General features: G+C 47.2%; 1 protein-coding gene across 1 annotated transcript in view; it reads left to right on the top strand.

Annotated features, from left to right (window-relative positions):
* The window catches only part of LOC142297194 (protein Mis18-alpha-like), a 70,661-nt gene extending 49,913 nt beyond the window's left edge, over positions 1–20,748 (top strand). The window contains exons 4-5 of the mRNA XM_075341459.1: positions 16,117–16,204; positions 19,758–20,748. Coding sequence (XP_075197574.1) covers positions 16,117–16,204; positions 19,758–19,829 — 160 coding nt within the window. The 3' untranslated portion in view covers positions 19,830–20,748. The remainder of the gene's footprint in view (positions 1–16,116; positions 16,205–19,757) is intronic.
* Positions 20,749–25,655: the final 4,907 nt, after the last annotated feature.

Here is a 25,655-nt window from a genome sequence, read left to right as displayed (position 1 = left end):
CTCATGACTTTCGGCCTCCCCAAACCGCATCCTCGGTCGGTGGCAGGCTTTCCCGCTTTTGCGACGCCTGGCTGCCACAGGTAAAAGACCGTTGGGTGAGAGACATTCTGTCTCACGGTTACAGGATAGAGTTCAACTCTCGTCCTCCGACTCGGTTCTTCAGAACATCACCGCCCCCCGAGCGAGCCGATGCTCTTCTTCAGGCGGTGTGCACTCTGAAGGCAGAAGGAGTGGTGATCCCTGTTCCTTTTCAGCAACAGGGTCACGGTTTTTACTCCAACTTGTTCGTGGTGCCGAAAAAGGACGGATCCTTCCGTCCTGTTCTGGACCTAAAACTGCTCAACAAACATGTAAAAACCAGGCGGTTCCGGATGGAATCGCTCCGCTCCGTCATCGCCTCAATGTCCCAAGGAGATTTTCTAGCATCAATCGACATCAAAGATGCTTATCTCCACGTACCGATTGCTCCAGAGCATCAGCGCTTCCTGCGTTTCGCCATAGGGGACGAACACCTTCAGTTCGTGGCACTGCCTTTCGGCTTGGCGACAGCCCCACGGGTCTTCACCAAGGTCATGGCAACAGTAGTAGCAGTTCTGCACTCTCAGGGACACTCGGTGATCCCTTACTTAGACGATCTGCTTGTCAAGGCACCCTCTCAAGTGGCATGCCAACACAGCCTGAGCATTGCTCTAGAGACTCTCCAGAGTTTCGGATGGATCATCAATTTTCCAAAGTCAAATCTGACACCGGCCCAATCACTGACATATCTTGGCATGGAGTTTCATACTCTCTCAGCGATAGTGAAACTTCCGCTGGACAAACAGCGTTCACTGCAGACAGGGGTGCAATCTCTCCTTCAAGGCCAGTCACACCCCTTGCGGCGCCTCATGCACTTCCTAGGGAAGATGGTAGCAGCAATGGAGGCAGTTCCGTTTGCGCAGTTTCATCTGCGTCCACTTCAATGGGACATTCTCCGCAAATGGGACAGGAAGTCGACGTCCCTCGACAGGAACGTCTCCCTGTCTCGGGCAGCCAAGGCTTCCCTTCAGTGGTGGCTTCTTCCCACTTCTCTGTCAAAGGGGAAATCCTTCCTGCCCCCATCCTGGGCTGTGGTCACGACGGACGCGAGCCTGTCAGGGTGGGGAGCGGTCTTTCTCCACCACAGAGCTCAGGGTACTTGGACTCAGCCAGAGTCCTCCCTTCAGATCAATGTTCTGGAGATAAGGGCAGTGTATCTTGCCCTAAAGGCGTTCCAGCCGTGGCTGGAAGGCAAGCAGATCCGAATTCAGTCGGACAACTCCACAGCGGTGGCTTACATCAACCACCAAGGCGGAACACGCAGTCGGCAAGCCTTCCAGGAAGTCCGGCGGATTCTGCTATGGGTGGAAGCCACAGCCTCCACCATATCCGCAGTTCACATCCCGGGCTTAGAAAACTGGGAAGCAGACTTTCTCAGTCGCCAGGGCATGGACGCAGGGGAATGGTCCCTTCACCCGGACGTGTTTCAGGAGATCTGTTGCCGCTGGGGGATGCCGGACGTCGACCTAATGGCGTCCCGGCACAACCACAAGGTCCCGACATTCATGGCACGGTCTCAAGATCACAGAGCTCTGGCGGCAGACGCTTTAGTTCAGGATTGGTCGCAGTTTCAACTCCCTTATGTGTTTCCTCCTCTGGCACTGTTGCCCAGAGTGTTACGCAAGATCAGGTCCGACTGCCGCCGCGCCATCCTCGTCGCTCCAGACTGGCCGAGGAGGTCGTGGTACCCGGATCTGTGGCATCTCACGGTGGGCCAACCGTGGGCACTACCAGACCGACCAGACTTGCTGTCTCAAGGACCGTTTTTCCATCTGAATTCTGCGGCCCTCAACCTGACTGTGTGGCCATTGAGTCCTGGATCCTAGCATCTTCAGGGTTATCTCAAGAGGTCATTGCCACTATGAGACAGGCTAGGAAACCAACGTCCGCCAAGATCTACCACAGGACGTGGAGGATATTCTTATCTTGGTGCTCTGATCAGGGTTTTTCTCCCTGGCCATTTGCCTTGCCCACTTTCCTTTCCTTCCTTCAATCCGGATTGGAAAAAGGTTTGTCGCTCGGCTCCCTTAAGGGACAAGTCTCAGCGCTCTCTGTGTTCTTTCAGAAGCGCCTAGCCAGACTTCCACAGGTCCGCACGTTCCTGCAGGGGGTTTGTCACATAGTCCCTCCTTACAAGCGGCCGTTAGAACCCTGGGATCTGAACAGGGTGCTGATGGCTCTTCAGAAACCACCTTTCGAGCCAATGAGGGATATTCCTCTCTCACGCCTTTCGCAGAAAGTGGCCTTCCTAGCAGCAGTCACATCACTTCGGAGAGTGTCTGAGCTAGCAGCGCTGTCATGCAAAGCCCCTTTCCTGGTGTTTCACCAGGACAAGGTGGTTCTGCGTCCGGTTCCAGAATTTCTCCCTAAGGTGGTATCCCCCTTTCATCTCAATCAGGATATCTCCTTACCCTCTTTTTGTCCTCATCCAGTTCACCAATGTGAAAAGGATTTGCACTTGTTAGATCTGGTGAGAGCACTCAGACTCTACATTTCTCGTACGCCGCCCCTGCGCCGCTCGGATGCACTCTTTGTCCTTGTCGCTGGCCAGCGTAAAGGGTCACAGGCTTCCAAATCAACCCTGGCTCGGTGGATCAAGGAACCTATTCTCGAAGCCTACCGATCTTCTGGGCTTCCGGTTCCCTCAGGGCTAAGGGCCCATTCTACCAGAGCCGTGGGTGCGTCCTGGGCCTTGCGGCACCAGGCTACGGCTCAGCAGGTGTGTCAGGCAGCTACCTGGTCGAGCCTGCACACTTTCACGAAACACTATCAGGTGCATACCTATGCTTCGGCAGATGCCAGCCTAGGTAGGCAAGTCCTTCAGGCGGCGGTTGCCCACCTGTAGGAAGGGGCCGTTTTACGGCTCTATTTCGAGGTTTTACTTACCCACCCAGGGAGTGCTTTTGGACGTCCCAATTGTCTGGGTCTCCCAATGGAGCGACAAAGAAGAAGGGAATTTTGTTTACTTACCGTAAATTCCTTTTCTTCTAGCTCCAATTGGGAGACCCAGCACCCGCCCCTGTTCCCTTCGGGCTGTTGTTCTTTGTGTACACATGTTGTTCATGTTCAATGGTTTCAGTTCTCCGAAATTTCTTCGGATTGAATTTACTTTAAACCAATTTATAACTTTCCTCCTTCTTGCTTTTGCACCAAAACTGAGGAGCCCGTGAGGCACGGGGGGTGTATAGGCAGAAGGGGAGGGGCTTTACACTTTTAAGTGTAATACTTTGTGTGGCCTCCGGAGGCAGAAGCTATACACCCAATTGTCTGGGTCTCCCAATTGGAGCTAGAAGAAAAGGAATTTACGGTAATTAAACAAAATTCCCTTCTTTTCTCTAGTCCCTTCCACGACAGCATAGGAGGTTGTCTCTCCACGCCCTAATTGGGACAGGAAGTTCAAGAGGTTTAAAAGGACCCTCCCACCTCCCATAGCCAGTGTCTTTTCTGTCCCCATGGGGCATGGAGAGGTTTTGTTTTTTCTCCTATGCTGTGGTGGCCGGCGAACTGCAGTATATTTTTTTTTTTTTTTTTTCCCCCCTATTACCTTCAGCCGGACGGCATCGGTCGGGCCTTCACCGCTCCTCCCTTGCTGTTCCCTCACGCTGTGGGGGACCGCTGCTCCAGCCTTCCGGATCCTCCTGAGGGGTGATGCAGGCTGTTGAGCTCCCCGGCCGGCGTCCTCCCTGAGCCGCCGGCCGCCTCCCGCATGCACGCTGCCGGAGCGATCCGGAAGTGCTCCCGGAGGCGGGACTTCTGGTCTTGTGGACTTCCGGTCGAGCGCTTCCGGTTTGCGGAGGCAGCGTGGAGGCACGCCGACTGCGACTCGACCTGCCCAGGACCGGATGCGGGAGGCGGGGAAACGTGCACCGTCACTGGGGAGGCAGGCCCTTGTCCATAAGGGCTGCCACGAAGACATCAGATCATGGTAAGACCGTGCTCCCTGTCATGTCTTCCGCTGCAGCTGCCTCTGCAGAACCCAGTGTGCCCCCTGCTACTGTGAGTATGGAGGGGTCTGGTCCCTCGGACATAGGTCTCATCAGTGATTATGGCTCTCTGCTCTGTGTTTTCTAGGAGGACAAGGCCACCAAGAAAACTGACAGAAATGAGAAATCAGAGAAGCCTGAGAAGTCAGAAAAAACTGACAAGTCCGATAAGCCTGATAGACCTGACAGAGTGGACAAAATTAAAAAATGTCCCATCTGTATAAAGAAGCTCCCTGCAGTATGGGATAAAAAGCTTTGCCAGCAATGTACGGACCAGGTTATTAGGGCCGAACAACCATCTCTGATAGATGAGTTGCGGTCCATGATGAAACAGGAGATTAGGGCCTCACTGGCTTCTCTCCCTGTGCCTGGCCCTGTTCCTGGCCCTGTGCCTGGCCCTGTTCCTGGCCCTGCTCCTGGCCCTGCTCCTGGCCCTGCTACTGGACCCTCTCCTCCAAAAAAGAGGAGACTCCAGTCGACCCCTTCTGATCAGGAGGACGCTGATTCCACCTCTGAGGGTCCTGATGAAGGATTTCCATCTGGGGGGTCTGACCAGTCCTTTCTTTTTCACTCAGAAGAGTTGGGGGATCTTATTGAGGCAGTTCGGAGCACTATGGGTTTAGAGGAAGTGCAGTCTCTTCCTTCAATCCAGGACGAAATGTTTGCTGGCCTGAAGTCAGTCAAACAGTTGGGATTCCCAGTTCATGCCAATATATTGGATATTGTTTCTCAGGAATGGGAATGTCCTGAGAGGCGGGTACGGAGTGACCTTAGACGCCGGTTTCCTCTGGAACCTTCGGGACTACATTGGGAGATCCCAAGAGTAGACGTTCAGGTGGCTAGGGTAGCTAAGCAAACGGCTCTTCCCTTTGAGGATACTTCCCAACTGAAGGATCAAATGGATAGGAAGGTAGAGGGCCTGATGAAGCGGTCCTGGGAGGCATCGTCTTCCTCTATTCAAGCCAACATTGCCTCCACCTGTGTATCCAGGTCCCTAATTAGGTGGTTAGACCAGTTGGAGGCTCATATTTCCCAAGGGACCCCTAGGGAGGAATTACTGGAATCCCTTCCCTTGCTTAGGAAGGCTACCTGTTTTCTGGCAGATACCTCGGTGGAATCTGTCCGCCTGGCAGCCAGGACCTCGGTGCTTTCTAACTCTGCCCGACGTGCCCTCTGGCTTAAGGCCTGGAGCGGAGACTCCACCTCCAAAATGAGGCTTTGTTCACTTCCGTTTAAAGGGGATTTAGTGTTTGGGCCTGCCCTGGATGATATCCTGGACAAGGCGACCGATCGTAAGGCCTTGCCCGATCCTAGACCTAACAGGAAGCGGTCCTTTCGTCCCTCGATGCCTCAGGCATCCCAGCCCAGAGGGAAAGGGAAGGCTGGCAGGTGGAGCTATCCCAAAGGTAGAGGGAGAAACATCCTCATCCCTCCCCATCAGCAACGTCCACAGCAGGACAAACAGTGACTCGTCCCGGGTGGGGGGAAGACTCTCAGCGTTTCTTCCCCAGTGGCAGTCCATAACCACCTGCCAATGGGTTCTGAAGATCATCTCGGATGGTCTTCTCATAGAATTCCTTTCCCCCCCTCTTCCGGGTCTCCGAGTCACTGCGCTGGCGTCACCGGGTTCACAGGCTCTGTTGTACACAAAGATTATAGAGCTAGTGCACTCGGGGGTAGTTTCCCCAGTCCCGAGTCAGGAAGAAGGGGTAGGACACTACTCCCGTCTCTTCCTGGTCAAGAAGCCATCCGGCGACGTCCGTATAATTATCAATTTAAAACGTCTAAACCGTCAGGTCAGGTACCGGCGGTTCAAGATGGAGTCAGTGAAATCAGCTATTCCCCTGATAGGTCTACACCATCAGATGGCCTCTATAGATCTGAAAGACGCCTACTTCCATGTACCCGTCCATCCGGGACACAGGCAATACCTCAGGTTTGCGGTGCTTCACAGGGAGGAAGTACTTCATTTCCAATTCAATGTACTTCCCTTCGGGATCTCCTCAGCTCCAAGGATCTTTTCCAAGATCATGGCAGAGGTGGTCGCCTTCATGAGATTGCAGGGTATCTGTCTGGTTCCATATTTGGACGACTTTCTTCTCATGGCTCCATCTGCTCCAACCCTCCGGAGCCATGTGGAAAGGTCTTTGGGAATCCTTCGGTCTCTGGGATGGATTCCCAATCTCAAAAAATCACAGTTAACCCCCTCCTCCACTCGGCAGTTTCTCGGAGTGCTGCTGGACTCCGACAGACAGGCATCTTTTCTCCCAGAGGGCCACAGGATAGCTCTGTTAGCCAAAATATCAAAGCTCCGCAGGCAGGCTCGCCCGACGCTTCGAGCGGCTATGTCAGCTCTGGGTTCCATGACATCCTGCATTCCTTCAGTCAGGTGGGCTCAGGCCCATTCTCGGTGTCTCCAGGATCATATCCTGGCACATTGGGACAGACTCCCGTCATCCCTAAACAGACGGTTTCGCCTCTCGGAGTCCGTCTCCTCATCCCTTCTCTGGTGGCTGAGTCCCGCCAACCTGCAGGTGGGGGTTGCCTGGACTCAGAAACCCCTGGTTACACTGACCACAGATGCCAGCCTACGAGGATGGGGGGCAATGGTGGCAAATTCCCCAATTCAAGGGGTCTGGAGTCCTTACGTCAGCTCCCAATCATCCAACTACCGGGAGCTCAGGGCAGTCAGGGAAGCCCTCCTTGCGGCTCAGGACTTCGTCCGGGACTCTCACGTCCTGGTATATTCAGACAATGTCACAACAGTGGCACATCTCCGCCATCAGGGCAGTACAGGCTCAGGCGCCCTGAAGTCGGTATCCTCCCGAATCTTTCAATGGGCAGAACAATCTCTGCTCTCCCTTTCTGCGGTCCATCTGAAGGGCTCCCTCAATCTTCAGGCGGATTTCCTGAGTCGTCGGGATGTTCATCCAGGGGAATGGAGCCTGGATCAGGCGGTGTTCTGCTCTCTAGTGGCAAGGTGGGGTGCACCAGAGGTAGACCTCTTTGCCTCGGCAGGGAATCGCAAGGTCGCAACATATTTCTCCCTGAACCCAAGGGACGGGGCGTTAGGGGTAGACGCTTTCTGCCACAGATGGTCCTTTCGCCTCGTTTACGCATTCCCCCCTCTTCCTCTTCACGCACGGGCCCTGAGGAAGATCAGAGACGAGGGGGTCCCAACCATACTGGTAGCCCCTCTGTGGCCCCGGAGGAGTTGGTACAGCCTGGTCATGACGCTAGGAATCGACGGCCCAGTCCTCTTAGGTTCGGACCCCAGCTTACTGTCACAGGGTCCGATTTTCCATCCGGCTCCCCAGAAACTCAACTTGGCTGCCTGGCTTCTGAGGCCCGGGCACTGAAGGCCCAAGGGCTTTCTGACAAAGTTGTGGCTACACTACAGAAGAACCGTAAACCTGTGACTCATAGTATATACAACAAAATCTGGAAGAGATTTTCCTCCTGGTGTGGTTCTCGGCCTCCTGACCCTCTTCGACCAAATATTGCGCAGATTCTGGACTTTCTCCAGAGTGGGTTAGACTTAGGGCTTAGGCCTAGCACCCTGAAAGTTCAGGTGTCAGCACTCAGTGCAGTCTTTGACACGGCTCTGGCAGATCATCGTTGGATCCGTCGGCTCTTTGTGTCCGCTAGTAGACTCTGTCCACGTCAGAGGGTCCTGACGCCTCGCTGGGATCTCAATACGGTCCTTACAGGTCTATCTCAGTCTCCGTTTGAACCTCTGTGCTCTTGTAACATTCGTTCCCTTTCTCACAAGACTGCCTTTCTTGTGGCTATTACATCAGCTCGCAGAGTCGGCGAACTTCAGGCTTTGTCTGTTAGGGAACCTTACCTGACCGTCAGAGATGACAGCATTGTTTTTCAGCTGGACCCTTCCTTCCTTCCCAAGGTGGTTTCGGATTTTCACCGTTCGCAGTCCATCGTCCTGCCTTCCTTCTGTCAGAATCCTCGGACTCCGGGTGAGGAAGTGTTTCATTCTTTGGATGTCCGTCGGATAGTGTTGCACTACCTAGAGGTTACTGCTTCTTGGCGCCTTGATTCTAACCTGTTCATCCAGCCCTTTGGCCGCAATAAGGGCAAGAAGGTGGCTAAGAGTACCGTCGCCAACTGGATTGTGCGGGCAACTAGAGATGCATACCTCGCTCAGCATCTCTCTCCACCTACTGGATTCACGGCGCACTCCACCAGGGCTACCTCTGCCTCCTGGGCCGAACGGGCAGGGGCCTCCCCTGAGCAGATCTGCAAGGCGGCTACGTGGTCTTCGCTCCATACTTTCACGAAGCATTATCGGTTGGATCTGGATTCCAACAGGGATTTGGCCTTTGGCAGGAGGGTCCTGCAGGCTGTGGTCCCCCCCTAGGTATCAATTCTTTGGTATTCCTCCTATGCTGTCGTGGAAGGGACTAGAGAAATAAGAATTATTCTTACCGATAATTCGCTTTCTAGGACCTTCCACGACAGCAGGTAATTCCCTCCCCTATGTATTCATGTATTCCTGAATGTGTAGTACTTCTCATATGCTATGGATTCTTTGTAAGACACTGGCTATGGGAGGTGGGAGGGTCCTTTTAAACCTCTTGAACTTCCTGTCCCAATTAGGGCGTGGAGAGACAACCTCCTATGCTGTCGTGGAAGGTCCTAGAAAGCGAATTATCGGTAAGAATAATTCTTATTTCAGTCAATATTGCCATATGAGAGCTTATTTTTTGCGGGACGAGTTGTACTTTTGAAAGATTTTTGAAGTTTTACCATATAGTGTACTGGAAAACAGGAAAAAAAATCTAAGTACGGTAAAACTGCAAAAAAAAGTGCAATTGCATGATAGTTTTTGGGGTCTTTTATTCAGTGTTCACTATATGGTAAAACTTATATGTCAGTGTGATACCTCACGTCGTTACGAGTTCATAGATACCAAACATGTATACTTTTACTTTTATCTAAGGGGTTAAAAAAATTCATGTTTGTTCAAAAAGAGTAGTGTTTTTTTCGCCATTATCCAAGACCCATAGCGTTTTCATTTTTTGGGATCTGGGGCTCAGTTTCTGCTTTTTTTTTTTTTGTGTCTTGAGCCGATGTTTTTAATAACGCTATTTTTGTGCAGATGTTACATTTTAATTTCTTGTTATTGTATTTTAAATTTTTTTGCGGCAACCAAGAAACGTAATTTTGTCATTTGGAATTTTTTTCTTACCCCGCCATGTACCGATCAGATTAATTGATTTTATATTATGGTAGATTGGGCATTTCTGATCGCGGCAATACCAAATATATGTGTATTTTTTTTATTTTTTCAACTGTTTTATTTTCATTGGGGCGAAAGGGGAGTGATTTGAACTTTTAGGGTTTCTTGATTCATATTTTTAAAACTTTTTTTTAACATTTTTTTTTTATTTTACTAGTTCCCCTAGAAGACTTTATCACTGCAGTGTCCGAGAACATTGAATTCCATAAACAATGTATATTCCCACCATACAGTTAGGTCCAGAAATATTTGGACAGTGACACAAGTTTTGTTATTTTAGCTGTTTACAAAAACATGTTCAGAAATACAATTATATATATAATATGGGCTGAAAGTGCACACTCCCAGCTGCAATATGAGAGTTTTCACATACAAATCGGAGAAAGGGTTTAGGAATCATAGCTCTGTAATGCATAGCCTCCTCTTTTTCAAGGGACCAAAAGTAATTGGACAAGGGACTCTAAGGGCTGCAATTAACTCTGAAGGCGTCTCCCTCATTAACCTGTAATCAATGAAGTAGTTAAAAGGTCTGGGGTTGATTACAGGTGTGTGGTTTTGCATTTGGAAGCTGTTGCTGTGACCAGACAACATGCGGTCTAAGGAACTCTCAATTGAGGTGAAGCAGAACATCCTGAGGCTGAAAAAAAAGAAAAAATCCATCAGAGAGATAGCAGACATGCTTGGAGTAGCAAAATCAACAGTCGGGTACATTCTGAGAAAAAAGGAATTGACTGGTGAGCTTGGGAACTCAAAAAGGCCTGGGCGTCCACGGATGACAACAGTGGTGGATGATCGCCGCATACTTTCTTTGGTGAAGAAGAACCCGTTCACAACATCAACTGAAGTCCAGAACACTCTCAGTGAAGTAGGTGTATCTGTCTCTAAGTCAACTGTAAAGAGAAGACTCCATGAAAGTAAATACAAAGGGTTCACATCTAGATGCAAACCATTCATCAATTCCAAAAATAGACAGGCCAGAGTTAAATTTGCTGAAAAACACCTCATGAAGCCAGCTCAGTTCTGGAAAAGTATTCTATGGACAGATGAGACAAAGATCAACCTGTACCAGAATGATGGGAAGAAAAAAGTTTGGAGAAGAAAGGGAACGGCACATGATCCAAGGCACACCACATCCTTTGTAAAACATGGTGGAGGCAACGTGATGACATGGGCATGCATGGCTTTCAATGGCACTGGGTCACTTGTGTTTATTGATGACATAACAGCAGACAAGAGTAGCCGGATGAATTCTGAAGTGTACCGGGATATACTTTCAGCCCAGATTCAGCCAAATGCCGCAAAGTTGATCGGACGGCGCTTCATAGTACAGATGGACAATGACCCCAAGCATACAGCCAAAGCTACCCAGGAGTTCATGAGTGCTAAAAAGTGGAACATTCTGCAATGGCCAAGTCAATCACCAGATCTTAACCCAATTGAGCATGCATTTCACTTGCTCAAATCCAGACTTAAGACGGAAAGACCCACAAACAAGCAAGACCTGAAGGCTGCGGCTGTAAAGGCCTGGCAAAGCATTAAGAAGGAGGAAACCCAGCGTTTGGTGATGTCCATGGGTTCCAGACTTAAGGCAGTGATTGCCTCCAAAGGATTCGCAACAAAATATTGAAAATAAAAATATTTTGTTTGGGTTTGGTTTATTTGTCCAATTACTTTTGACCTCCTAAAATGTGGAGTGTTTGTAAAGAAATGTGTACAATTCCTACAATTTCTATCAGATATTTTTGTTCAAACCTTCAAATTAAACGTTACAATCTGCACTTGAATTCTGTTGTAGAGGTTTCATTTCAAATCCAATGTGGTGGCATGCAGAGCCCAACTCGCGAAAATTGTGTCACTGTCCAAATATTTCTGGACCTAACTGTATATGTAGCATAGACCCAGCTGCAATGCCACACCGCCAGCACAAGTCTGACACTGAGGGCAAGACCTTGTGTAGCCTAGTGGGACATCGGTACCGTATAGATACAATCTTCTGATTTTTCTCCTGAGCAAAGCAAGTAATGGATAATTTGTGGGATAATATGAATGCTTTTTGCCAATTCTCATCTGATATTTGACTGACCAATTCCCTCTCCCAAGCCCCAATAAAGGGTTGAGGGTCTGTTCAGGAGTCTTTGCGTTGCTTTATACGCTGTGTGCAGAATTATTAGGCAAGTTGTATTTTAGAGGATTTTTTTTATTGTTGACTAACAACTATGTTCTCAATCAACCTAAAAGACTCATAAATATCAAAGCTTAATATTTTTGGAAGTTGGATTGGGTTTTTTTTTTTTTTTAGATTTGGCTATCTTAGAATATCTGTTTTTTCAGGTAACTATTACTGTGCAGAATTATTAGGCAGCTTAATAAAAACCAAATATATTCTCATCTCATTTGTTTATTTTCACCAGGTAAACCAATATAACTGCACAAAATTTAGAAATAAACATTTCTGACAAGCAAAAACAAAACTCCCAAAAATTAGTGGCCACCTCTCTTTATGATGACACTCAACAACCTACCATCTATAGATTCTGTCAGTTGCTTGATCTGTTTACAATCAACATTGCATGCAGCAGCCACCACAGCCTCCCAGACACTGTTTTCCCTCCCTGTAGATCTCACATTTTATGAAGGACCACAGGTTCTCTATGGGGTTCAGATCAGGTGAACAAGGGGGCCATGTCATTATTTTTTCATCTTTTAGACCTTTACTGGCCAGCCACGCTGTGGAGTAGTTGGATGCATGTGATGGAGCATTGTCCTGCATGAAAATCATGTTTTTCTTGAACGATACCGACTTCTTCCTGTACCACTGCTTGAAGAAGTTGTCTTCCAGGCAGTAGGTCTGGGAGTTGAGCTTCACTCCATCCTCAACCCGAAAAGGTCCCACAAGTTCATCTTTGATGATACCAGCCCATACCAGTACCCCACCTCCACCTTGCTGGCGTCTGAGTCGGAGTGGAGCTCTCTGCCCTTTACTGATCCATCCATCTGGCCCATCAAGAGTCCCTCTCATTTCATCAGTCCATAAAACCTTTGAAAAATCAGTCTTAAGATATTCCTTGGCCCAGTTTTGACGTTTCATCTTACGTTTCTTGTTCAAAGGTGGGTGTTTTTCAGCCTTCCTTACCTTGGCCATGTCCCTGAGTATGGCATACCTTGTGCTTTTTGATACTCCAGTAACGTTGCAGCTCTGAAATATAGCCAAACTGTTGGCAAATGGCATCTTGGCTGCTTCATGCTTGATTTTCCTCAATTCATGGGCAGTTATTTTGCGCCTTTTGTGCCCAACATGCTTCTGGCGACCTTGCTGGCTATTTGCCATGAAACGCTTGATTGTTTGGTGATCACGCTTCAAAAGTTTGGCAATTTCAAGACTGCTGCATATGATAACCAAAGGTAAAGCAGACAACTGGGGCTAATACTATCAGGGTAATGGTAGTTAGGGTTGATGTCAGCTGTGTTGTGTCAGCTGGCATCAAGCCCTGGTGTTAGCAATGGAGAGGCATTTATCAGACACCCCCATTACAAACCTTGTAAGTGAAAAAACAAAATAAAACAAAAAAAACACATATTTTATTTGACAAATACTCCCCCACACTTTCCCTGGTTCACCATTTAAAAAAAAAACAAAAAAACATGCAAGTCTGCCATAGTCCAGGCATTCTGACATAGTACACAAATGGAAACTTAAAAGGCATAAAAAGAGACATCTAAAAGCAAGAAAGATCAGAAAGATGCTCCATAGACTTTGAGCAGCAGCCAATCCCGGCTCCCGCTGCACTCCTCTAGACCCGGGACACTGATGAGCGGTGTCATCAGGAACATCACAGCTCATCACTCTGTTGAACTGTTGGCATCACTGCTTATCAGAGTAATGATCGGTGACGTTCCTGACTGGCTGCTGCTCAAAGCCTCCATAGCCTTTGATCTAGGTAATCAAGGAACATTGTGGGAATGTTGAACTATCCCGAACCTGGAAACTTTGCTTTCTAATAAATTGATGAACAAGGGAAAGTCTCTCTTGTTTTTACTCTCTTTATGTTGTTCAGGTTTCTGTTTGCGATCTACGTTGGAATCCCTGGACTATGGTGGTTTTTAATAACATGGTGAACCAGGGAAAGTGTGAGGGAGTGTTGTTTTTCAAACAAAATATATATATTTTGTTCTTTTTACTTACACAGTTTATTATGGGAGTGGTTTTTTTTAAGTTAAAATATTTTTTAGTGTTTTTTTAACGGTACACTTACTGGGTTAGTAATGAGTTGTCTGATTGAATCCTCTCCATTACTAACACCAGGGCTTGATGCTAGCTGACACTCCACAGCTGACATGAACCCTAACTTACCCCAATTGCGAAAGCACCAGGGCAATTGGGAAGAGCCGAGGCGAAGTGTTAGAAATGGTGCATCTAATATGATGTGGCACTTCTGGGGTGGCTTGGAAGGGACCAATAACCATGGACTTTCCCAGTTTGATATCAGCTTGCAGCTGTTTGCTTTATTAGGTTAAACAAGACTAAACACCCTTTAGTGCAGGGGTCTCAAACTCGGCTGGGTGTATGGGCCGCATAGAGGAAAAAAATAATTTGGGGGGGCCGCATTCTTTGCAGGACAAAGTGACATTTTTATTGGTACCAGATATAATATAATTATTTTTTTACACACCTTTGGATCACTGATTTTGAACATTTTCACTTGTTTATTATAGAAAACGTGCACATTCTTTGTTTAAATCTAAAAAAAAAAATATTTTTTTTTTACATTTTATTCCTTTCTTATAACTAATAGTCTTACAATTAGCACTATATAGAAATTTTGACCAACATCTTTTAGTAATGTTCCCCATCTTGTTGTAACGTGCCCATCCTTGTCCCCTTGTAGTATTGTGCCCCATCTTAGTCCCCATCTTGTAGTAATGTGCCCATCCTTATCCCCATCCTATAGTAATGTTCCCAGCCTTGTCCCCATCTTATCGTAATGTGCCCATCCTGTACTAATGTGCCTATCCTTATCCCCATCCTATAGTAATGTCCCCAGCCTTGTCCCCATCTTATCGTAATGTGCCCATCCTGTACTAATGTGTTCATCCTTGTCCCCCATCTTATAGTAATGTTCCCCATCCTTGTCCCCTTGTTGCAATGTCCCCATCCTATAGTACTGTCCCATCCTATAGTAATATCCCTATTCTATAGTAATGTGCCCATCCTATAGTAATGTCCCCAGCATTATCCCTATTCTATAGTAATGTTTCTCATCCTTGTCCCCTTGTAGTAATGTCCCTATCCTGTAGTACTGTGCCCATCCTAGTCCCCATCCTATGGTAATGTGTTCACCTTGTCCCCATCCTTGCAATGTCCCCATCCTATAGTAATGTCCCCATGCCATAGTAATGTGCGCACTTTATCCCCATCCTGTAGTAATGGGGGGGGCAGTGGCTATAACTTACTGATCGCTCCCCTCACATTCCACAGACGCCGGAGTGAAGCTGAGGGGCGCGGTCTCTGGCCCCAGATCCACAGTGATTGGAGAGATCGGTCACATGGCCGGTCTCTCAAATCAGAGCTGGGAGTGGGTGAAACTGAGGTCACCCAGCTCCAGCCAATCATCAGTGCTACAGCTGCACTGACCATGGCAGGATTTCAATGTTTCAACCATTTTCAATGGCTAAAACATTACAGTGGCTGAAACATTACAGTGGCTGTGATTGGCTGAGCGGCGTTTGTCAGCCAATCACAGCCTCCGTAGGTTCGGGGAGGAGACACCACCCCTCCTGAGGTCAGCCAGAGATCCCCTCCTCCCCGAATCTAAGGTATTTGCAGCGATCGCAGCCACCGGGGCTCCGGGGGCCGCGATTTCGCCATGACGTACTGGGTATGTCATGGGTCCTCAAGTTCCAGGGAGCCATGACATACCCAGTATGTCATAGGTCGCTAAGGGGTTAATGTGTCGTCCTTCACATACACACACACAAAAAGCAAAAAACACCATTCTTCTCACGTGTCCCGCGTTCCCTCGGCTGCCTCATCTCTGCTTTGTGCGGCCCCCAGGCCCGTGCCCCTGTTCACTATTGCAGCCGGCGCAGGGGTCGCAGCCACTGTCAGTGATTTATGTCAGATGATTGTGTTGCCGGCGCGAGAGCGCAGCGCCAGCAAAACATTCATCTGACATAAATCGCAGACAGTGGCAGCGGCCCCTGCACCTGCCACGATATTGAACAGGGGCACGGGCCTGGGGGCCGCACGAAGCAGCCTGAGGGGCCGCAGGCCGCGTGTTTGAGACCCCTGCTTTAGTGCCATGAAATCGAGTATAAGGTGCAAGTGTATAATTTGTATTGGGGTTGTGAAATTTGATATCTATGTCTCTATTTATTCTATCCAATATATTTCTATCATCTATCGATATCTTTATATTTTTTGTGTGTGTGTTTTGTATACGTTTGTGTGTAATGGGATGTGGTCGGTTATAGTGTTTCTTATGAGATGGTGAAGCACAGTAATCTGTAATAATACACTTATTTCTTTGCTTTGGGCAACCTCCTGTCTGCTCTGCTGCCTGCTTTTCAACTAACATTTATAGAGTCAAAAAACGCAGGTAAACTCATATGTGGAATTGGTGCAGAAATTGTCAAAAAGTCAACAAACACTGAGCTTGAGACCGTACCCTAAATCTGTAAGGGGACTTTAGTGCTGACTCGAGACGTCCAACTAGGCATTGTGGAATTCTCATTTTCTGGTAATCTTCGTCTGGTTGCAATAATTAGTATGTTACTAATAATAATAGTCTTTTTTTCCAGTTATAGTTTTGCCAACACTGCTAAACAAAGAGGAAGAAAGAAGAAAAGACATGCAGATGTTGATGGCATGGAGAAACAACTGAAAAAGGTACAAGGGGAAACTTAACAATGTAGCGCAGCTATCAATGATAAAATTACTGGAACTATGAGTGATCCGATAATTAATGTAGAGACCTGCGGGGAATTTCACTTCACACCGGGAACACACCTTCATGGAGTGTGTGTGTGTGTATCAGGCACAAAAACAAGGTATTGATACCAAATGGAGAAACTATTCTACAGTATTTGTCGTAGGTTTCTTCTCCCTCTTCAATTTCTCATATTGTTTAGATTAAAATTAAAGGGTTATTCCCATCTCCAAGATCCTATCCCAATATGTAATAGGTGTAATAATAGTATGGTTCTTCTGAGTCACTATGTCCCTTACCTCATGTTCAGGGCATTGCAGGAAGATGGTGCAAGACAGAGCACACGCTTACGGAGTCTGCTCCATAATAGTCAATGACCCCGTCGGCGCATGCGTCCGAAACACGTTTTGAGAGGGGAGGGGGGTTTGGACCGATGCCTTGACAAGACCAGTGAACATAGGTGAAAACGCAATGTGAAAGGGGCCTAATAGTTCTGCCGCTATCACCAAATACCAACATCCTGCGGGCAGCATAGTGGCTCAGTGGTTAGCACTGCCATCTTGCAGCGCTGAGGTCCTGGGTTCAAATCCCACCAAGGACAACATCTGTGAGAGTTTGTATGTTCTCCCCATGTTTGCTTGGGTTTCCTCCCTCAATCCAAAGACATGGTGATAGGCAACTGTGAGCCCCAATGGGGACAGTGATGATCATGTCTGTAAAGCTCTGTGGAATTATTGCTGCTGTATAGGCTGAAATACAATATTTGAATTGGATAAACACAGGCCATACAAAGGCCATGGTATCAGGCGTGTAACCTAATATCAAAAAGTTATCGTAAAGATAGATGCATTATGCGCTAACAAGCCTAACGCTACAAGCTCATCCACCTATGGAATGGCGCCAGCCCCAACACACTTTAGTAAGACCCTTCATTGGGAGAAGCCTGTGTTTCTCTGAAATACACTATATGTAATACATCTCCAGGCTGTCATTATCTTATCTATAGATTCTGGTGTGCTGACTACTGGTAACCTATTAATAACATGCTGATGTGTAGTCCTTAGGCTATGTGCCCACGCTACAGGATTTACCGCGGATTTACCGCGGATTTTGCCGCGGATTTACCGCGGATTTGCCGAAAATCTGCAGCAGCAGCACTTCCAAGCCATTTCAATGGCATTTTGGAAATGCTGTGCCCATGCTGCGGATTTTTCCGCGGCGGATTTGCCGCGGATTTTGATCCGGAAAAATCTGCAGCATGTCAATTGTTTGGTGCAGATTTGGTGCGGATTTTTGGCTTTGAATGGGGAAAAAAAAAAAAAAAATCCGCATCAAAATCCGCGGCAAATCCGCGGGTGCGGATTTGCCGCGAAAGTCGCGGATTTTCAGGCAAAAAAATCCGCAGGGACATTCTAGCGTGGGCACATAGCCTTACTGGTGAGTTATTATGGTCCTATTGTACAGTCTCCTGCTTGTTTTACTGCATCTTCTGCTCTGTGACTCCAGTATTTCTAACCATTGTTTGCCTAGATGCATGTAAATAAAAGTGGACTTGTGCTGTATACACCTCTGGGCCCAGTAATTGGCTGATCTAGGCTCGTGCTGTAGCGGTCACATTTCTGCTGCAACCTGTTTGGAAAAAGTTATTTCTAGGAATATATGTCAGCAGGATTTCACCCCCCAAACTGTTTATATGTGCACATAACGCTTTCAAAGACAAGTCCAGCAATACCATTACATGGCCAGTCTGTGCCTTCATTACTGAGAAATCCGCGTTTCATTTGATATGGAAATGACGCTGCAAATTGAAAGCCTCTCACTCCAGCTCTATTCCCCACCCAGCACTGCCTCCTTATACTTGACTTATAGCTTCTATACTGTGTAACTTTGGGAAAAGAATCCGTCAGTCAAGCAGTAGAAGGCTGTGCTGGGCGGGGAATAGAGCTGGAGTGACGGAGGCTCTAATGCCTTATCTTCATATTAATTCAAACACTAATTTATTAGTAACACAACGAAGGGACTGACCATGTTAAGATATTGTTGGATTGCTTTTTGAAAGAGCTACATGTGCATATACCGTATTTTTCGCTTTAGAAGACGCACTTTTGTTCCCCCAAATTTTGGGGGAAAGTAGGGGGTATGTCTTATAATCCGAATATACTGCATGGTCCATGGGAGGTGGGGGCAGCTCTGGAGCGGTGCTGGGGGCTGGTCAAAGCTGCAGGAGGGAGCCTTTGATCTCCTGCTCCCGCTCATATAATATGCATTGCCGCTGTCCATCACCGTGGTGCTGAAACCGCACCGCGGCGATGGGCTGGGGCAGTGGCGCATATTATATCTGCCTGTGCCCCCTTTGATGGCACATGATCCCCTCTGTGTTAGATATGGCCCCCATACTGCTGCCCATAGTAAAATAAAAAAAGCTTTACTTACCTCCAGCGCTGATCTCCCGATGTCTCTGCTGCCGCTGTCATCAGGCACGCAGAGATGATATCACTCTGCTGTGCCGATCACATGACCGGCACCAGAACCACGAAGTGGAGGAAGAGCAGCAGCACGGAGTGAGACACGAGGAGGGACAGCGCTGAGAAGGTAAGGAAAGAGTGTTTTATTTTACTATGGGCAGCAGTATGGGGGCCATATCTAACACAGGGGAGGTGTGCCATCTATAGTGGCCATGGGCAGCACATATGGGGGCCATATCAAACACAGGGGAGGTGTGCCATCTATAGGGGCCATGGGCAGCACAGGGGGATGTGTGCAATCCATAGAGGCCCATGGGCAGCACAGGGGAACATGTGCAATCCATAGGGGGCCATGGGCAGCACAGGGGGACATGTGCCATCAATAAGGGGCAATGGGCAGCACAGGGGGACGTGTGCCACACGTAGGGGGCCATGGGCAGCACAGAGAAACATGTGCCATCCATAGGAGACATGTGCCAGCTATAGGAGACGTGTGCCAGCTATAGGAGACGTGTGCCAGCTATAGGAGACCTGTGCCAGCTGTAGGGGACGTGTGCAAGCTATAGGGGATGTGTGCCAGCAATAGGAGACTTGTGCCAGGCTGCCAGCAATACGGGACGGGACGCGTGCCAGCACAGGGGAACATGTGCCATAAATAGGGGACATGTGCCAGCAATAGGGGATGTGTGTCATCAATGGGGGATATGTGGCATCACTGAGGGATGTGTCCCAGCACAAAGGGGCTATATTCAATATAAGAGGGCCATATCCAGATTAAGGGGGGCTAATTTTAGGATGGGGGGCTATGAGAGACATATACCCTATATGATTTGTTAGACGGACACTGGCATTAGAAGATGGACCCCATTTTACATTTAAAAAAAAAATTCTCTTTTCTTTCACCAAATTTGGGGGTGCGTCTTATAATCAGGAAAATACGGTAAATACTTTGGGGGCTGAAATCCTGCTAAGAAATTCCCTAAAATATTGTGCTTCTTTTCACTTAAGATGCCTAACATTCTTTTTTTTTCTTGTTTCCCACTTTCAGATCAGATTCATGCATGGTCAGTTTATGAAAACCTTGTCTGAATTGGAAAAGAAAATAGCTCAATCTGAGTGATTAGTCATTTTTTCCAGTGTTTGATGAAAACATTGGGTATTGAGGCGGACCTGATGACAGAAGCCGTTCCAGATTTTTCCCATTCTACATGTTGGGTACATTTGGTTAGATAGATTCTGGTCCTTTCTGTTACTTCTGACTATTCTAACTGTACATTAATGTTTCACTGTAAAATAATGGCACATTCCATAAAGACACCGGGGCCATAGTGTCTTACACATAATACATGTGGCCCATGGTATTATCAAGATTTCTTTTTTGGAGGGGAAGGGCAATGTGATCCATAATTGTGGCACATTTTAGTTAGCAATTCTCATCGTTTTCCCTTTAAGTTGTACGGGTAACAATATTTGGGGTTTTCTATGCAATAAGCCAATATGTAGGGCAGCTCTATGCCAAGAAATCTTTTCTGTGCCCTGTGACAATCTTTCTTTTGCTTTATCTAGGGTATGTTCACACTTGGCGTTTTTTTTTGTTTTCTGCTAGAGTACATAACCCACACTTTTGTTGCGTGTATACATGTACCTTTGCAGTGTAAAAAGAGTTGCAAAAAGAAAATCGAAAGAATTGATACACGGCCTAAAATATGCAGCCAAAACGCTGAACAAACCCCACAAATAAACATGCCCTTACTTTTGTCATGACTGTGCATGGCCGGTATTTTCATCGGCAGAAAGAAAGGTTTGGAGACATTGGAGACCCCCTTTAGTTCAGTTCCTAACATTAAAGGGATGACCTCTGGCCATAGACATTCAAGGATGAGGAAACACACCTCAGTTGATTTGGACAGTTAAAAAGTGATGAGTAGTGTTTACCTTTCTGTTGTGCTATATTATGTTATTATAGGCATGTAGCCATAAGGCTATAGTGGGTTTTAAGAGTAAATAAATGTTTGTTATGTTATTATGTATTGTAATTAAAAGAGTTTAAAAAAAAATCAGCTTAAAAATAGTTTGTCATTATTTACTGTGTCTCGTTAAATGATTTGATAAGAAATGCTACCTGTTTTTAATACGATTGTTTGTTATATAAGCAATTTCTTTCTTTTCACCGTCCTGATCAGTCCAAAGGTTTCACATGTGAGATGTGACCAGTAGTAATAACTCTGGACCACTTCTATGTATCCCACTGATTCAGATAGTGGTTTTTGTGACATATTGTACTTTATTAGTGATAAACTTAGGTTGATATGATTTACCTATGTTTGAAAGTCACTGAAATAAGCCATACCACACAAAAATAGTTAATAAACAGTGTGGATGTGATCAATGATGAGCGAGCGTGCTCGATACTTGATCGATCATTGGGGTGCTCGGGTACTCATTTTGCTCTGTGAAGTATTGCAGGTGCTTGGATAAGTCGTTCATGAACAATCCAACAGAGAGTAGGCTCCCTTAACCCCTTCGCGACCATTGACATACTATTATGTCATTGGTTGTGTTCTCTTGGATACTGTGGGCTCTGGCAGTGGTAATCCCTGCCCATGTCTGCTAATCTGATCAGCGGACATGTGCGGCTAATAAGCATGGGTGGATCAGAGATCCACCCGCTCCTGTAACCCCTTTGATCAAGTTGTCAAACACTGAAACTGCAATTTAAAGCACCGTGGCCATCACGGGCCACCAATGTGTTACCAAGACAGCGCAGGGTCAGATGTCATCGGTCACTTCCTGTGAGTCAGCAAAGCATCGGTGCTCACAGGAACACTGCATTTCTCCTGAACAGAGTGATGCTGTAGCCCCCTAGGGACTATACTAGTAAAATCAATAAAAATTGTAAAAAGAAAAGGTTATAAAAAATAAAAAAACAATATAAAAATAAAAAAAGTCAAATCACCCCTTTTTTGCCCAATTGAAATTAAAACAATTTAAAAAATGCACACATATTTGGTATCGCCACATTCAGAGATATCCGATCTATCAAAATATAAAATCAATTAACCTGATCAGTACACGGCATAGCAGGAAAAAAAGTCCAAAAGCCAAAATTGTTTTTTTTTTTATCGCGGCAACATTGCATTAAAATGCAATAACAGGCGAAAAACATCTGTGCAAAAATGGTATAATTGAAAACGTCAGCTCAAGATGCAAGAAATAGACCCTGGATCCTGAAAAATGAGAAAGCTCATCGGAAAATGGCGACAAAAGCACAATTCTTTCTTTGGACAAAGTCTGAATTTTTTTTTACCACTTAGGTAAAAGGAAAAGTATACATGTTTGGTATCTATGAACTCGTACCGTCGTGAAGCTTCCTATTGACCTGTCAGTTTTACTATATAGTGAACATACTGAATAAAAAATTAAAAAAAAAACCAAACATTGTGGAATTTCACTTTTTTCACAATTTCTCCAGATTTGAAATTTCTTTCCCAGTTTTCCAGTACAATATATAGTAAAATTTTTCACTCAAAAGTAAAACTCGTCCTGCAAAAAATAAGCCCTCATATGGCAATAGTGATGAAAAAAATAAAGTTATGGCTCTCTGGAAGCGCCCGGGGGTGAAGGGGTTAAGTGAATGATGTGAGCCGCTTGCAGTTTCTGAATGGCTATCACTGGGAATAAAACATTTTCGGATGCTGTGTGGTAACCTGGCCAATAATTGACTTTCATGTTACTTGTTACTTGAGCCTGTCCGAGCGTCTTGAGACCTGCTCGACTAGAGTAAAGAGCACTTGAGCAGTGTAGTAATCGCTCATCCGTAGTCAGCAACACTGCAGCCTATAACTGAGCTCAGTGACTCTGTCTGTGTAGAAAAAATAAAACGCCAGAAAAAAATATACCTAGTATTGGTCCAATTAGGTAACAACCAACAAGAAAAAAAACCATGCAAATTGTGAAAAACACTCTTGAGAATACTTTACACAGAGAGCTGTGCCTCTGAAAGGAGGGATAATAGGCCTGAATACGTAGAGTAGGGCAGCAGAAAAAAGGCTGATTGTCTCTCGTGTGCCCTAGACTGCCCTTACCAAGCCACAGAGGTTGGCACCCTAGATGTATGAAATGGTGCCCCAATCATTGAAGACTGTCCCTGTAATCCATGGTACACACCTACTCTATAAAGTGCAGGACAGGTAGTAAAGAGACGCAGTCCCAGGAATATATCAGCTATAGCCAATAATGAGGGTAAATACTCCCTAATAGCAAAGTCGATGCTCAAATCCTAGGAGAATACCAGTTCAGCACCAAATAGTATATTCAGGCCCAGAAATATATCAAACCCCTAATATGCAAAGGTCAAAATGAATTCCTCCAAACCAAAACCAACTGGTTAATTGGTAAATATTCATAATCCCCAAAACGAGTACTAATATACAGCCACCTGTGTCCTATGGCCACAAGGTAACAGAAGGATGCATGCACATCAGGGACAATTAAAGGGAACCTGTCATCAGAAATTTTCCTTTAAACCTAAAAGTTTCCCTCTCTGCAGCTCCTGGGCTGCATTCTAGCAAGGTTCCTGTACTTTTTGTGGCCCCTTTTAAACCAAATTAAATACTTTATAAACTTGTACCTTTTGCTATGTAAATTTTGTAAATCGTCCATGGGGGCGGGCTATCTGGTGACCGTTGCTGTTCCTCCAGCAGATTTACGCCGCCCCCCAACGCTGAATTTCATATCTCAGGACGCCGCCCGTGGTCCCGCGCATGCGCTGTGCGACTGTAGCGGGACTGTGCACGTGTGACCGCTAGTGACGTTTTGCGCAGGCACGAGGTTATGGGCGGCGCTGTGAGTGTCATCAGCAAGTGCCGCCCATAACCTCGTGACCGCACTTTCCCCTCTTCCTCCAGCGTTCTGCGCAAGCGCTTGCTGGCCAGATGTCACCTCTTTCCCATCTTGCCCTGCTGCAGGGTAAGATGGGAAGGAGGTGACGTCGGGTCATTTGGCCGGCGAGCGCTTGCGCAGAACGCTGGAGGCAGTGGGGGAAAGCGCGTCCACGAGATTATGGGCGGGCACTTACGATGCAATCACAGCGCCGCCCATAATCTCGTGCTTGTGACACACGTCATCAGCGATCCTGGCGTGGGCGGCACCTCAGGCGCAGTGGGCGGCGTCCTGATGGATGAAATGGAGCGTGGGGGAACGGCGTCAATGTGCTGGAGGAACAGCAACGATCACCAGAGAGCCCGCCCCCATGGACGATTTACAAAATTTACATAGCAAAAGGTACAAGTTTATAAAGGATTTAATTTGGTTTAAAAGGGGCCACAAAAAGTACAGGAACCTTGCTAGAATGCAGCCCACGAGCTGCAGAGGGGGAAACTTTTCAGTTTCAAGCTAAATTTCTGATGACAGGTTCCCTTTAAGTCTTTTTTGTTTCTTAGGCCTAAGCCACACGGAGAGAAAAACAGTGCAGTGCGAGTGGAGTGCAATAAAACATCGCACTCCACTCGGACCAATTCTAGCCTGTGTGTCAGCACCCATGAGCGATTATTTTCTCAGCCCTAATCGGACTGAGAAAACAATCGCAGCATGCTGCGATTGTAAGCTGAGACTCTCTCGCACCCATTCAAGTGAATGGGGCGAGAAAAAAATCGCACTGCACTCGCGGTACACCGGTGTACCGCGAGTGCAGTGCGAGAATGGCAATAGCCGGCTACGCAGGAGAGAGGGAGAGAAATCCCTCCCCTCCTGAGTGCTGGCCCACCCCCGCAGCTGAGGTCTGCTCGCACGAACGGACCTCAGTTGCAAGGACACACGCATGACACTCGGCTCTGCTGTACTGCCAGCCTGAGCCGAGTGTCATGCAAGTGGATCGCAGTAGTCCCCGTGTGGCCCCAGCCTTACTGTAAGGCCCCCTTCACACATCCGTGTCTCCGGTACATGTGACGTCCGTTATCACACGTACTGGAGACACTGACACACTTAGGCCCATTAAAATCAATAGGTCTGCACACACGTGTATCTTTTCACATGGACAATGTGTCCATGTGAAGTATATGTGTATCCATGTGCTCCACGCGTAGACATGTTTGTTTTTCTCCAGCAGTGTGGGTGTCACGGACCGCACGGATGTGATCCGTGTGACATCAGTGTGACATGTACTGGAGAAAACCACGTTTCTTTGAAATAAAATGAATTTCTACACTCACCTTCTCCAGCGCTGTTGTCTCTGCTGCTGCTGTCACTTGCTTCTGGGCCCGCTCATTATGCTCATCAAATATTCACTGCACCGAGGACCGGAAGCAGCAGCAGCGCTGGAAACATCAGCACCATGGACAGGTAAGTATAAAAATTCATGATGTCAGTGTGGTTTGTGGATGTCACACGGCTAGCACACTGACAGCACATGCTGAACACACATGGACACACATACACCATGGACTGTGCATAAGGCTAGATTCACATTTCTGTTGTTTTGCATCAGTCACATGCGACGCTTGTGACTGATGCGTTGTACAACGGATGACAAGAATTGTAATTCATTGTCATCATAAAGCGGATTCCGTTGAAAAACGAGAGAGAGAGAGAACGATCAGCTGATCGCCCAGCGGCCGGCTTCTGTGAACGATCAGCTGATCGGCCGGCTTCTGTGAACGATCAGCTGATCGGCCGGCTTCTGTGAACGATCAGCTGATCGGCCGGCTTCTGTGAACGATCAGCTGATCGGCCGGCTTCTGTGAACGATCAGCTGATCGGCCGGCTTCTGTGAACGATCAGCTGATCGGCCGGCTTCTGTGAACGATCAGCTGATCGGCCGGCTTCTGTGAACGATCAGCTGATCGGCCGGCTATTGTGAACGATCAGCTGATCGGCCCGCTATTGTGAACGATCAGCTGATCGCTCTCAAAAGCCGGCGGCCGGGAGATCAGCTGATCGCTCACAGAAG

The sequence above is a fragment of the Anomaloglossus baeobatrachus genome, chromosome 3, assembly GCF_048569485.1.
Source record: "Anomaloglossus baeobatrachus isolate aAnoBae1 chromosome 3, aAnoBae1.hap1, whole genome shotgun sequence".
NCBI lineage: Eukaryota > Metazoa > Chordata > Amphibia > Anura > Aromobatidae > Anomaloglossus > Anomaloglossus baeobatrachus.
Note: the sequence above shows the minus strand (reverse complement) of the source record. Positions and strands in the feature narration are given on the sequence as shown.